This window comes from Nanorana parkeri, unplaced genomic scaffold, assembly GCF_000935625.1.
Source record: "Nanorana parkeri isolate BGI_ZX_2015 unplaced genomic scaffold, ASM93562v1 scaffold3175, whole genome shotgun sequence".
Taxonomy (NCBI): domain Eukaryota; kingdom Metazoa; phylum Chordata; class Amphibia; order Anura; family Dicroglossidae; genus Nanorana; species Nanorana parkeri.
Window position 1 is genome coordinate 40,582 of NW_017309443.1, and position 13,178 is coordinate 53,759.

Sequence of the window (13,178 nt, forward strand, 5' to 3'; positions counted from 1 at the left end):
ACTTTTCAGCGGGGGGTGACACCAAAATGACTGCGAGTCACTTTGGTGTCACCCCTCCAATGGTGTCACCTGGGTGCGGGCCGCACCCCCCTTGTGACGCCGCTGTCCACGGGGAGAGAGGAGAGAACCGTGAACGAGGAGAGAGGGAGCAGAGCAGGGACTCCGTCCGTATCACCGCTGCGTGAGTGAGAGGTCCAAGCGGTGTGGAGGAGACTCGGCAGTGTTACATCTGGCTGGGCTGCTGTGGCCGTGGCTGCAGGTAGCAGTACTCGGTCTCTGTCAGGTCAGAATGGAGCGGTGTGCGGGAGCCGACAGGCGGCGGGCGGTCGAGTCGGTGGTAATGGTAGAGGATATCAAGAGTGAGAGAGCAACGCGTTTCGAGGAAGCACCTCTTTTTCAAGCTCAGAGAGAATGGTGTGCGGGAGCTTGAAAAAGAGGCGCTTCCTCGAAACGCGTTGCTCTCTCACTCTTGATATCCTCTACCATTACCACCGACTCGACCGCCTGTCGGCATCCCTCCACTGTTGCTACCACGGCTCCCGCACACCGCTCCATTCTGATCTGACAGAGACCGAGTACTGCTACCTACAGCCGCGGCCACAGCAGCCCAGCCAGATGCAACACTGCCGAGTCTCCTCCACACCGCTTATGGTGATACGGACGGAGTCCCTGCTCTGCTCCCTCTCTCCTCGTTCACAGTTCTCTCCTCTCTCCCCGTGGACGAACACTGTCGGGCAGGAGTCCAGCCAGATGCGGGCATGCACTCCGATCCTCCACACAGGCCGTCCCTCCTCTGGTCCCTGGACTTATATGTAAGTGTTTCCTCTTATGTTCTGCCAAGTTAGTTCCTTATTGCCTCTGCGCCCTTTTGTGTTCTTTTGTTGTTACAGTTACAGGTTCTCTTCCTGTTTCCCAGGGCTGCCGGTTAGTTATCCAATTTTTAGCTTCTCCATCCGAGAGCGCTGTTTGTGTTTTTTTCATGTTCAATCCTCTGACACTCACCAGGTGTACGATGACGACGGCCGGTACGTTTACCTTGTGACCGAGCTGATGAAAGGTGGCGAGCTGCTCGACCGGATACTGCGACAGAAGTTCTTCTCTGAGAGAGAGGCCAGCGCCGTTCTCTACACCATCACCAAGACTTTGGACTACCTGCACTGTCAAGGGGTGAGTGTGACACCCAGTTGCCATGTGTCACCCTGCAGTCATTTTTCACGCACTGGTGAGTTGAGCAGCTGAAGCGCGGTTCTCCAGCTCGGCCCAGAGTCGTGCAGGAGTTTGTGTTCTCCCGTTACCCTAAGGAGAACTATGGGGAAAAGACTTAACCTCATAGTTCTCCTTTAATCATAGAGAACCTGCCAAGACTAACATTTGGTAGATGCCATTGGTGACGTTTGTTGGCTGTCATCCTTATCCCTGTTGATCTACATCAAGGGTAACCAATCTCCGGCCCTTCAGCTGTGGGGTGGAACTACAAATCCCATGAGGCATTGCAAGATTCTCACAGCCACAGACATGAGATGCATCATGGGATTTGTAGTTTCACCCACAGCTGGAGGGCCGGAGTTTGGTTACCCCTGATCTACATAATGGTGGATGGGAGGCTCTGGGCCTTCTGGTATTTCACTTTCACTGTACGGAAGAAAGTCTCTTGCGCACAGTGCAGTGGCTCGCATCAGGAGCTTTCGTACACAAAGAGGTCTTGAGCAAGATCCAGGAATTAAAGCTCATCTCCGGGCAAATATTAACCCCCTCCCCTCTCTGACCCATCCGACACACAAGGTATACTCGCCTAAGTTCGCCATGCAGATCCCTGGCTGACCCTCTCTTCGGTTGTGGGAGGACTAGAGCTGCAGCTAACGATTATTTTCAAAATCGATTAGTTAGCCGATTATTAGGTTCGATTAATCGGTTAATCACACATGATCCAGCGGTGCAGATGTGCCCACACTGGCCAGTCCCCTCACGCCGATGGCACCACTGCGGACTCCTCTTCTAGATCCGAGAGGAGCCCGCTACTGGACAGCCAAGTGTCCACATCACTCAGGCAGTAATGTGGACACCTGGATAGGACCCCGCATGTCACGTGATCACAGATTTAGGAAAGTAAAGGGGGCTTTAACAGGACTGGAGGTGCTGTGGGGAGAAGATTGCGGACTCGGGACTTTGCAGGGATCAGGAGTAAGGTTGCTCCTTCTACCGAAGTAGACTTCAGAACCTGGCTGTGATCCCCCTTAAGCCTAGATGAAGGGGTTCTTTTACAAACCCCCTAGAAACACTTCGGCTGACTGGCTTACAAAATAAATAGGTTTACCTGGAGATGTGCTCTTGTCTCTTCCTGGCACTGCATAGTGAGTCACTGACCTGGAGGAAGCATGCTTCTGGTTGAGTGTGCTCTATATTTGTTGGCAGCTCCCGTAAACCCATCCTAGCAGGTTCTTGTAAGGAACAACCCTACCCAAAAGTTAAAATTCACCAGCGTGTGGATCCCGCCCCACTGACTCATAAGCTGTTTGTTTAGAATCCAGTCCAGCCCAACGTCTGAAGCCATTTCAGAACCAAATAATGGTGTCACCCTTCCCCAACTAATTATGGAGTTCTGTGGTAAGAATGATGGCGCCTTGTTCACTGTGCTCTGGGGGAAGTTCTTCTTTCTCGTCCATTGAAGGACACAGAAAGTCCTATACTTTCATGTTATACTGCCACCTGCAGGAGGATTGGACACTGGCAAACAGAAAATCTGTAGGCCAGCCCAGAATGACCCTTCCTCTACCCAGCATGTCTCGTTTATTTTGCTAGCGCCCAATATGGAGTGGATGGAGGAGCTCTGCTGGGAAAAGTCTAACCATTAGCTTCTTTTCTTCATTCAAGATTCATCATCACTAGTCTGCTGCTTGAGCTTGTATAGCACCTAACCCGATCAACCTTTTTCCACCATTGGACATAGAGAAAGCTTCTCCTCAACGCTGCTCCGGCCTGCAAGAGCCTTGTGGGACTTGGTCACTTCTGGCCATCTGACCCCCCACATGTGCTACCAGAAGTTGGATTTGTGAGAACCTGCGGCCTTAGCCAAAATGATTTGTCTGGCACAAAGGACCAGGTTGTCTCTTGCTTTGTGGTTCAGAAATCCGGCTCAGGATTCAGGGACGGGTTTCCTTCCTGTCTTTTGGAATATTCTCATGACTGATACCAGCATGCTGGAACAAATAGAAGTCCTTGGCACCTGGTTGGTGGAGTGGACTTTGATGTTGGAGGAAGCTCGTCTCCTGATAACATTCTGGAAACTCGGGCCACAAGGCTCTCGCTAAAGCTCTGGACAACCTGACAGGAGGGTTATCTAATTCAGATTCAGTCAGACAATACCATTGCAACCATTGCAAGACTATCAGGGAGCAACCAGAGGTCTTGCTACAGCAAGAGAGGTAGAGAGGATCTTCTTCAGGGCAGAACTTCAAGTTCCAGCCTTGGCCTCCATGTACATCCTAGGCTTAGACAATACGCAGGCAGACTATCCCAGTTGGCAGTATCTAGACCTGGGGGAGTGGCCCCTTCACTTGGGGGTGGTCCAGGACTTGTGTTGCACGTGGGTGATGCCAGATGTGGACTTCCTGGTTAAAAAACAAGCTGGACACGTTAGTTTTCAGGTACAGCGATCCTCTAGCTGAGGCAGTAGGTTTCTGGTGGCTCGGTGGGATCAATATACCCTGATCTATACCTTTCCTCCCCTGAAACTCCTTCCTTATTTGCTTGCAGGATCAAGATGGAGGACATTCTGGTGATACCCTCAAGGGTCTGGTCTCTGCTCTGGTCACCCTGTTCCAGAGACCATTGGCTTCCCATTCCCTTGTCGGGGCATTTCTTTAGGGTGTCTCCTATGTGTCTTCCCCTGGGACTCCATGAGAGCTTAATTTTGGTTTACTGATCTCTTCATAAAATGCCTTTTGAGCTCATCAAAGATATTCCCCTCTCCACGCTTACTTATAATGTGGTGTTTCTTCTTCTTCTTCATCATCTCTGCGAGGAAAGTGTCTGAGATGGAGGTGTTATCCTGGAAAGGATCCGTTCTGGTCTTACACAAGGATGAGGTGGTGTTCAGGCCCAGAACTTTCTTTTTAAGGTATTTCCCGCTTTTCACCTGAACCAGGACCTCATTCTTTCATCCCTTTGTCCGGCTCCATTTCATCAGAAGGAGATTTCCCTCCATTGCTGGTCCATCGTTTGGTCTGGAGGAGTTTATCTTCCAGCCACTTCTTCCTTCAGAAAGACTGACGCTCTCTTGTTGTCATTCTGGATGGTCGCCCTAAAGGAGAACCAGCTTCTTGTGCCACCATTTCTCTGTTGTTCAGGCAGACCATTATGCAAGCCTTGGGCCTTGAGTTTCGGGTTCCACCCTACCCATTAAGACCCATTCTACAAGATCTGTAAGTGCCTCTTGGGCTCTTTGGCCGGTCTTCTGTTCACACATTTTCCAGGTTCCACCAGGAGGATGATCTGGTGCTTCTGATGTCAGCTTCACGCATAAGGTCCTTTTAGGTGGCTCCTATTTCCGTTTTGTCTATTGGGCCTGTAAGCATTTTGTTTGCGCTGTTACGCGCCCCTCCATTGGACTGCTTTTAGTGGTCCCAAAGCTGAAGGCCTCCTATTCCCTCACTGGACAAAAAAGAAAATAGAATTTCTGTTCTCACCATAAAAACCTTTTCTTGGAGTCCATTGAGGGACACGGGTCCCACCCAGTGGCGTAACAATCACTATAGCGACCCAGGCGGCCGCTATGGGGCCCGGGGCACAGTGGGGCCCGGCCAGATGCCGTGCGGGCCGCCTGGGTCGCTATGGCATCCTCTGCTGGCGGCTGAAGAAGAACACGCCGCTGTTCAAATCACTGACCGTAATCTGTGCAGCGGCGCGTTCCTCTCCACAGAGTCAATAAGAGCCAGCAGTGGAGGAGGAGGCGGGGCCCGTGGTCAGCAGCAGGGGAGGAGGCGGGGACCTGGTGACGAAAAAGGAGGCGGACAGGTAAGGAGTTCGACCAGCCCACCAGAGGGTGACCCTGCAGAGCCCACCATAGAGAGTCTATGGTGGGCTCTGCAAGGGCTAGAAATCACGGGGCCCCATACAACATTTTGCTATGTGGCCCTGTGATTTCTAGTTACGCCCCTGGTCCCACCCCTCTGTGTTTATGATTATGTTCTCGGTATTACCTGCTAACAACCTGAGGCATGCTGGGTAGAGGAGGACATAACCTGGACTGGTCTGTAGTTCTTGTTATTTCTCTGGCAGTGTCCGATCCTCCTGTAGGTGGCAGTATAACCTGAAGGTGAATGATTCCTGTGTCCCTCCAGATACAGATAAATATCCAAGCCTTTGCCTAGTATAGAGAGGTAGAGAAGACAACATTGGAAGAGCCTTGTATCAGTGACCTTCCACCTTTCTGCTGCTGTCATTTGCATTGCCCAGATGATATCTTTTGGTGTTATTTCCTTCTATACATAAAGGAAATGTTTAGATGTCACTGGTCCCCCTGGAGATGTCCTTCTCATTATACTACACGGAAACTTTCTGCCGGTCCCATGCTGGCGTGGTCTGTAATTTATAGGATGCCCCCTATGTGACCGTCACTCCGTCCTCTGCCTATAACAGGTTCTCTTTGCTGTGACAGGTGGTCCATCGAGACCTGAAGCCCAGCAACATCCTCTACATGGACGACTCCAGCAACGCCGACTCCATCCGGATCTGTGACTTTGGGTTCGCCAAGCAGCTGAGAGGAGATAACGGACTGCTGCTGACTCCATGTTATACGGCCAACTTTGTGGCCCCTGAGGTGAGGAGAACCGGGATCTGATGTAGAAAAATGAGAAGGTGCAGGAATTGGGGGTGATCTGAGGGGTGAAGGGGCAGGAATTGGGGTGATCTGAGGGGGGAAGGGGCAGGAATTGGGGTGATCTGAGGGGGGAAGGGGCAGGAATTGGGGTGATCTGAGGGGGGAAGGGGCAGGAATTGGGGTGATCTGAGGGGGGAAGGGGCAGGAATTGGGGTGATCTGAGGGGGGAAGGGGCAGGAATTGGGGTGATCTGAGGGGGGAAGGGGCAGGAATTGGGGTGATCTGAGGGGGGAAGGGGCAGGAATTGGGGTGATCTGAGGGGGGAAGGGGCAGGAATTGGGGTGATCTGAGGGGGGAAGGGGCAGGAATTGGGGTGATCTGAGGGGGGAAGGGGCAGGAATTGGGGTGATCTGAGGGGGGAAGGGGCAGGAATTGGGGTGATCTGAGGGGGGAAGGGGCAGGAATTGGGGTGATCTGAGGGGGGAAGGGGCAGGAATTGGGGTGATCTGAGGGGGGAAGGGGCAGGAATTGGGGTGATCTGAGGGGGGAAGGGGCAGGAATTGGGGTGATCTGAGGGGGGAAGGGGCAGGAATTGGGGTGATCTGAGGGGGGAAGGGGCAGGAATTGGGGTGATCTGAGGGGGGAAGGGGCAGGAATTGGGGTGATCTGAGGGGGGAAGGGGCAGGAATTGGGGTGATCTGAGGGGGGAAGGGGCAGGAATTGGGGTGATCTGAGGGGGGAAGGGGCAGGAATTGGGGTGATCTGAGGGGGGAAGGGGCAGGAATTGGGGTGATCTGAGGGGGGAAGGGGCAGGAATTGGGGTGATCTGAGGGGGGAAGGGGCAGGAATTGGGGTGATCTGAGGGGGGAAGGGGCAGGAATTGGGGTGATCTGAGGGGGGAAGGGGCAGGAATTGGGGTGATCTGAGGGGGGAAGGGGCAGGAATTGGGGTGATCTGAGGGGGGAAGGGGCAGGAATTGGGGTGATCTGAGGGGGGAAGGGGCAGGAATTGGGGTGATCTGAGGGGGGAAGGGGCAGGAATTGGGGTGATCTGAGGGGGGAAGGGGCAGGAATTGGGGTGATCTGAGGGGGGAAGGGGCAGGAATTGGGGTGATCTGAGGGGGGAAGGGGCAGGAATTGGGGTGATCTGAGGGGGGAAGGGGCAGGAATTGGGGTGATCTGAGGGGGGAAGGGGCAGGAATTGGGGTGATCTGAGGGGGGAAGGGGCAGGAATTGGGGTGATCTGAGGGGGGAAGGGGCAGGAATTGGGGTGATCTGAGGGGGGAAGGGGCAGGAATTGGGGTGATCTGAGGGGGGAAGGGGCAGGAATTGGGGTGATCTGAGGGGGGAAGGGGCAGGAATTGGGGTGATCTGAGGGGGGAAGGTGCAGGAATTGGGGTGATCTGAGGGGTGAAGGTGCAGAATTATATTTTTGGCATCCCACCTTGACATGTTAGAATTCTTTATTGATCATTTGTTACCCTGGTCGGTGTGAATGGAGATTTTAGGGGGAACAGATACAGAATTTGTAGCTCATTATAAATGTTTTGTTTGATCTTTCTACACATAATAATAATATGTTTATGTATCTGGAGGGTTTTTGCTGAGTGTGATACAGAAAAGGTTCATACACGGAGTGGCCGGATTATTATATACACCGAGTGGCCGGATTATTATATACACCGAGTGGCCGGATTATCATGACCCCCTCCCCCCCAAGTCCCCCTCCAGATGAGCTGTATTCACGGTTGTCCTGCAGGTGGCAGTGTTGTACTTGTATTAGCTTCCTTCATTCCCATCAATAGTGGAATAGAATGGAGGAATCTGTATTAGAAAAATACACACACCTCTGCACTTTAGGCACGCCCACACCTCTGCACTTTAGGCACGCCCACACCTCTGCACTTTAGGCACGCCCACACAGCAATGTCCGCCATGTATAACATGCACATGTGGCTGCAGCGCGTCGTATATAACGCCATTGTTGGATTGCAGGTCCTGATGAGACAAGGCTACGATGCTGCCTGCGATATCTGGAGCCTCGGGGTGCTGCTTTATACTATGCTGGCCGGGTAAGATCGCTCATTAGAGAACATGGGGGCTGCCTGGCTGTCTCCGGCCTCTGAGTCCCGGAAGCTACAAATATTTGATGCCATTAATACGCTGATATTTCTAAGCAATGTATGAAGATGAGACTTTATTTGGGTGTTTTTAATTCTATGTGGGGATTACACGGTTACATTGTTACTCCTCTGGAATGCTTTCTCTATTGTGGGCGGAGCAGAGTGGTATTAAAGGAGAACTATGAGGGGGGAGGGGCTTTCCACTCACCTCATAGTTCGGGGCGACCAGTGACAATGAGACTGTCACAGGTCGGCTCAGTAGATCGGGAGGTGAGCGAACACATACCGGCGTTCGCTCACTTCTCGATCCTGTCACAGCTGGATTCCCCCCTCCGCCAGCGCTGACTGGCGGAACGGACGGGGGAGGGGGAGGGTACAGCTGGCTCTGCCTCTAGATAGGCGGAGCCAGCTGTCACTCACGCAGCTGGGCAGATCCAGACATAATTGTCGGGATCCGCTTCAGCTGCGTCGTCTCAGTATACCGCGAGCTGTAGCTCCCTATATACTGAGCCTAGGGTGACGGGAGGACGCTCGTTTGTGTCCCCCCGTTACCCTAAGGAGAACCATGGGGAAAAGCCCTGACCCCATAGTTCTCCTTTAAGCTTTTATGTCACCGCGTTGTGTCAGTGGACGAGTCTAGGAAATAGAAACAGTCGGCAACTTTATTTTTCCGGGTAAACAAAAAGAGTCCCCCGTCTGGTACCTCCTCCTCCACCTACAAGGGCGGGCTTAACTTTAAGTGAAACGCGTCAAAAGAGGAAGTCTCAGGTGGGGACTCTTACCGTGTTTGTCCAGAACAATAAAGTTGCCAACTTTTGAACGTTGCTTGAGTCCAGCCAAAGCTGTCAGCTTCCTGGCGCGCTCGGCACGCGGAGCTGCGAACACGCCCCGAGCCCGTCGCTAGTCTTTAGGAGAGTGACCGGACTTAGGGCGTGGGAGCAGCACTCTGCATTTGTGTCATTACACGTATGTTTTTTAGTAATATTCCGTGTCACGCGTCTCTCCCGTGCTTTTAAGGTACACGCCGTTCGCCAATGGCCCCAATGACACGCCGGAGGAAATCTTGCTGCGAATAGGAAGCGGGAACTTCTCATTTGAAGTGCAGGGGGGAGGGGAGGACGGGACCAGAGGAGAGAGGTAAGTGCAGGGGGGAGGGGACCAGAGGAGGGAGGTAAGTGCAGGGGGGAGGGGAGGAGGCCGCAGACTGTTTACATGTGATCTCTGCGACATGGAAACGAACAGTCGGCTTCCCTCACTCTACATTTAGCTCGGCTTGTACGCCCCGCCCCAAGCCTGGGCCTCTGTGGCCTTGTGGGGAACCCGGGCCTGGCTATACACACTCCGACATCTAGTGGCCGGGGGAGTGTACAGCGGGGCTTTTCTATTCACAGCCGGTGCTGCCTTCCCGCCTCCCATACAATGTGAGCTGTGCAGGAGGCGGGGCGTCTGAGCAGTGCCGGGGCTGAGAAGGCCGCATGGAGACAGAGCAGGCAGCAGGGGATGGGGAGGGCTCGTATTCTTGTGGGTGTGCTTCTATTTTTAGTCGCAAGTCCAGCGCCTTACTGATTCTGGAGTCCAGCGCCTTACTGATTCTGGAGTCCAGCGCCTTACTGATTCTGGAGTCCAGCGCCTTACTGATTCTGGAGTCCAGCGCCTTACTGATTCTGGAGTCCAGCGCCTTACTGATTCTGGAGTCCAGCGCCTTACTGATTCTGGAGTCCAGCGCCTTACTAATTCTGGAGTCCAGCGCTCCGTTGGGGGTCACCAGAGCCGTAGGTAGCTCCTTTTGCGACCGAGGCAAAAACAAAAAACTGTGCCCCCCAAGAGACGTGTGCTGTTTGTGACGTCATGCGCCCGCCTCCAGAATGGCGGCACACATGCTCGCCATGGCAACAGGGGCAAGGGGGCACCGCCAGGCCTGCCCTGGCTGCGCCCCCTCTCAGCTGCGCCTGAGGCGAGTGCCTCACTCGCCCCATGGTAGCTACAGCCCCGGGGGGTCACCACAACTCGGCAAATGTTACCAAGGGGTCCCGGCCCTAGAAAGGTTGAGAACCACTGCTCTGGAGGATCGGCCTGCTGTCCTCAGTCTTGGGTCCTTCAGATCTCTCTCAGCTGCAAAGACCTTCCCATTACACACCCTCTCCGAGGTATTTCTCTATGGGGGATTGGAAGCCCCCTGATGGGTCCTGTGACAAGCCCACCCTAACAGGGAAACCACTGGGTCCGCGGAGGGCTTCCTCACACTCAAGGATTCTACTGACCAACGGCTAGAATCCCTCCAGGTTCTCAGTAGTGGGCCTTGTCCTTTGCCCCCTTCAGGCTGTGACCTTCGTTTGTCAAACCATGGTGGAATAGTCTACCTTAAAGGGGATCTCCCCACCATGGCAATGGATCCTTTCCTGGTTGAGCAGGTGGAACAGATGTCTGGAGCGCTGCGTTTCAGGTGTGGTGGCCTGCTGGAAACATCTCGGCTTGTCTCACGTATGGGTCTGTCACCGATACCAATGCGTAAAAGCATTCGGGTTAAAGTGCTGAAGAGCAGAGGCTGGGTCCACGTGCAGACAGTACCTGACCCGCTTGATAGTAGAGGGATATGTTTCTTCGGAGCAACCCTTTATATTATCATCAATGATATAAGTGAAGGTGAAAGTGACCCCCTACCTAGAGAGAGGTCAGCTAAGTCCCCTTCCTTTCCTGCCCCCAATCTTCCTTGTTCTAGTTTGTGTCCGGCACATGTTCTCAATGATGAATTTTCTGATCATTGCTCCTCAGACACTTCTTCATAGTTGGATCTTGGTTGTCAGGAGCACCTCTAGGCCTGTGAGTCTTCGAGGCTTCAGGATAGACAGGATATTCAAAGCTTTTTCCTTATGGCTTTGCCCCAGGGGTGCCTCCTCCTTGCTGATGGGTGCGTGTTGAGTTTGGCCCTCAGCTCTATCAGGTGTGCAGACCCTTTGGCTGTCTTAGGGTGAGGAATCTACCGTCCATCCCCTGCCCCCCCTCCCCCCTCCTTTGTTGGGATCTTCCCCTGTAACCTGTCTCTTGGGGTCTCAGGAGCCACCATTACGTTATTACGTTCCATGGAGGCTCTTCTTACCCAAGTCATCCTCGGGGTTCTTCCTTGATGAGTTCTTGCCTTGGTGAGGTGAGGTGTGTGTGCGCTCTAAAGTCATTCACGATATGGACTTCCTTGTTCCCTTGATTGCTATGGGATTCTTAGAGGGGCCGTGGTCTTCTTTCGTCCAGGAAATGTGTCTTAGATTCCTCTCTCCAGTTTACTTTCTTACGGGGAACTTCTGCTTGTTGATCACACTTCAGGTTGTGAGTTTGTCCCGGTAAGGAAATCATTTCCATGCCACCCTTCTGGTTGGATCAGGTTGACCAACTTTCACCCTTCGTGTCTATGGTTCAGTGTTCCTTGTTCTTTGGGCATCAGACGTAGTTCCCCATCATTTCTCCTCCTGGTCTTATCAGGATGGGGGGAGGGTGGTGGCCGTATCTGCTACCAGCTTTGGCCATCGTTCTGTCAGGCAACCCTCAGTTCTTTTCACGTTGGACCTGTTAGCGGTTGTCTGCTGTTGCCCACCATTTCGTTAGACTGCATTTGCACGTCGCAGTGTTGAAGGATTTCTGTGTCCCTCAATGGACGAGAAACAAAATCGGGTTTTTGTACTTACTAGGGATGCACCGATAGCGATATTTTTTCCCCCCGGTACTCGCCAATACCGAATACCGAGTACCAGAAGTCCCATTCAGGAAGCCACCCGGCTTCCCAATTAGCCGGGAAGCCGTCCCCATGATTCTCGTCACTAGGCGGCTTTCTGGCCACTCAGGAAGCCGGGCGCTGTGTAATGACCCGGCTTCCTGATTGGTCGGGAACCCGGCTCCGTGCTCCCTCGTCATGATGTGACGAGGGAGCATGAAGCCGGCTTCCCGACCAAATCAGAAAGCCGGGCGCCGCGTCATTACACGGCGCCTGGATTCGTGATTGGCCAGCTTCCGACCAAGCAGGAAGCCCGGCAGCGCGTCATTACACCCTGCCCCGGCCAATCAGGAAGCTGGGCAGCCTGTCTTCCTAATACCGGAAGTATCGGACATGGCATCGGCCGGCACTGATACTAGTATCGGTATAGGTGCATCCCTGGTACTTACCATCAAATCCTTTTCTCGGAGTCCATTGGGGGGGGAGCGAGGGGGGCACAGGTCCCACTATTCTGTGTTTATGATCATGCTTTTGGTACTGCTTGTTACAAAACTGAGGCATGCTGGGAGGGGGATGGGTTATCCTGGGCTGGCCTAAAGTTTTTTTTTTGTTCGCCAGTGTGCGTCTCTCCTGTAGGTGTCAGTATAACCCTACGGTGAAGACTTCCAGTGTCCCTCAATGGACACCGATGGTTTTTGTGGTGAGTACAAAATGTAGTGTGCCGTTAAGTTCCCCCAACAAGCAGGACCGTGGGGGGGTATATGGGTGTGTATACATTGCTGTCGCTGTATTGAATGTTGCTGCACAAGTTAAAGATGTCAGTGATGAGACGCGGACAAGCTGTAGACTTCTCTTCATGTATCATTCCTGACGATTGCAGGGTCTGCTCTCTCACATGCTCCACGTTGATCCTCATCAGCGATACACGGCAGAGAAGGTGTTGAAGCATTCCTGGATAGCGTGCAGAGACCAGCTCCCTCTTTTCCAGCTCAACCGGCACGACGCACCTCACCTGGTCAAGGTAACGCCCCCCGGAACTCATTGCTGTGCTCGGTGTAGAACTGTCCTGGGGAGAGATAAAGGAAGTTCCCATTATAAGAGAGTCACGTACAGCAGATTGCGTGATGCCGGGCTGAAGTCTTTTTTTTTGGATGGAGTGGGAAAGGGTTAGAAGCTCTGTCTGCCTTTTGGGGGAGATGACTTGTCGATCGTTGTGTGGTCTCCAGGACGGATAGTGAGAGGGAATCACCCCAAAAGGGACGCAGACTTCTATGTAATCCTAACAGAGGTTTTACATTGTCCTCCTCCATCCACAACTCAGGCTGACGTTTCACTTTCACCAAATATTTATATATTTATCTTTGTACAAGAAAGTAAGTGTGCCATGAATTTCTCTCCATCGCCTGTCGTCTCTCCCCTTCTCTCCTCTTCTCCCCCCTCCTTCCTGCCACTTCTCTCTCTCTTTTCTGTCTCTTTTTGTCTTTTATTGTCTCTGTTTTCTCCCCCTCCTCTCCTCTCCCCCTTTCTCTCTCCCC

The 13,178-nt window shown here is 53.0% G+C and overlaps 1 protein-coding gene and 1 long non-coding RNA gene across 2 annotated transcripts in view; one reads left to right on the plus strand and one right to left on the minus strand.

The window, feature by feature from the left end:
• The window catches only part of LOC108802853 (ribosomal protein S6 kinase alpha-6-like), a 47,709-nt gene that overhangs the window by 34,162 nt on the left and 369 nt on the right, over window positions 1-13,178 (plus strand). The window contains exons 15-22 of the mRNA XM_018574710.1: window positions 1,006-1,167; window positions 5,657-5,818; window positions 7,813-7,889; window positions 8,958-9,039; window positions 10,150-10,161; window positions 10,456-10,462; window positions 12,029-12,045; window positions 12,524-12,664. Of these exons, the coding sequence (XP_018430212.1) occupies window positions 1,006-1,167; window positions 5,657-5,818; window positions 7,813-7,889; window positions 8,958-9,039; window positions 10,150-10,161; window positions 10,456-10,462; window positions 12,029-12,045; window positions 12,524-12,664 (660 nt within the window). The remainder of the gene's footprint in view (window positions 1-1,005; window positions 1,168-5,656; window positions 5,819-7,812; window positions 7,890-8,957; window positions 9,040-10,149; window positions 10,162-10,455; window positions 10,463-12,028; window positions 12,046-12,523; window positions 12,665-13,178) is intronic.
• LOC108802854 overlaps window positions 1-13,178 on the minus strand; it is a 24,897-nt gene that overhangs the window by 7,468 nt on the left and 4,251 nt on the right. Inside the window, exon 2 of the long non-coding RNA XR_001942241.1 lies at window positions 1,982-1,987. This is a non-coding gene — a long non-coding RNA (uncharacterized LOC108802854). The remainder of the gene's footprint in view (window positions 1-1,981; window positions 1,988-13,178) is intronic.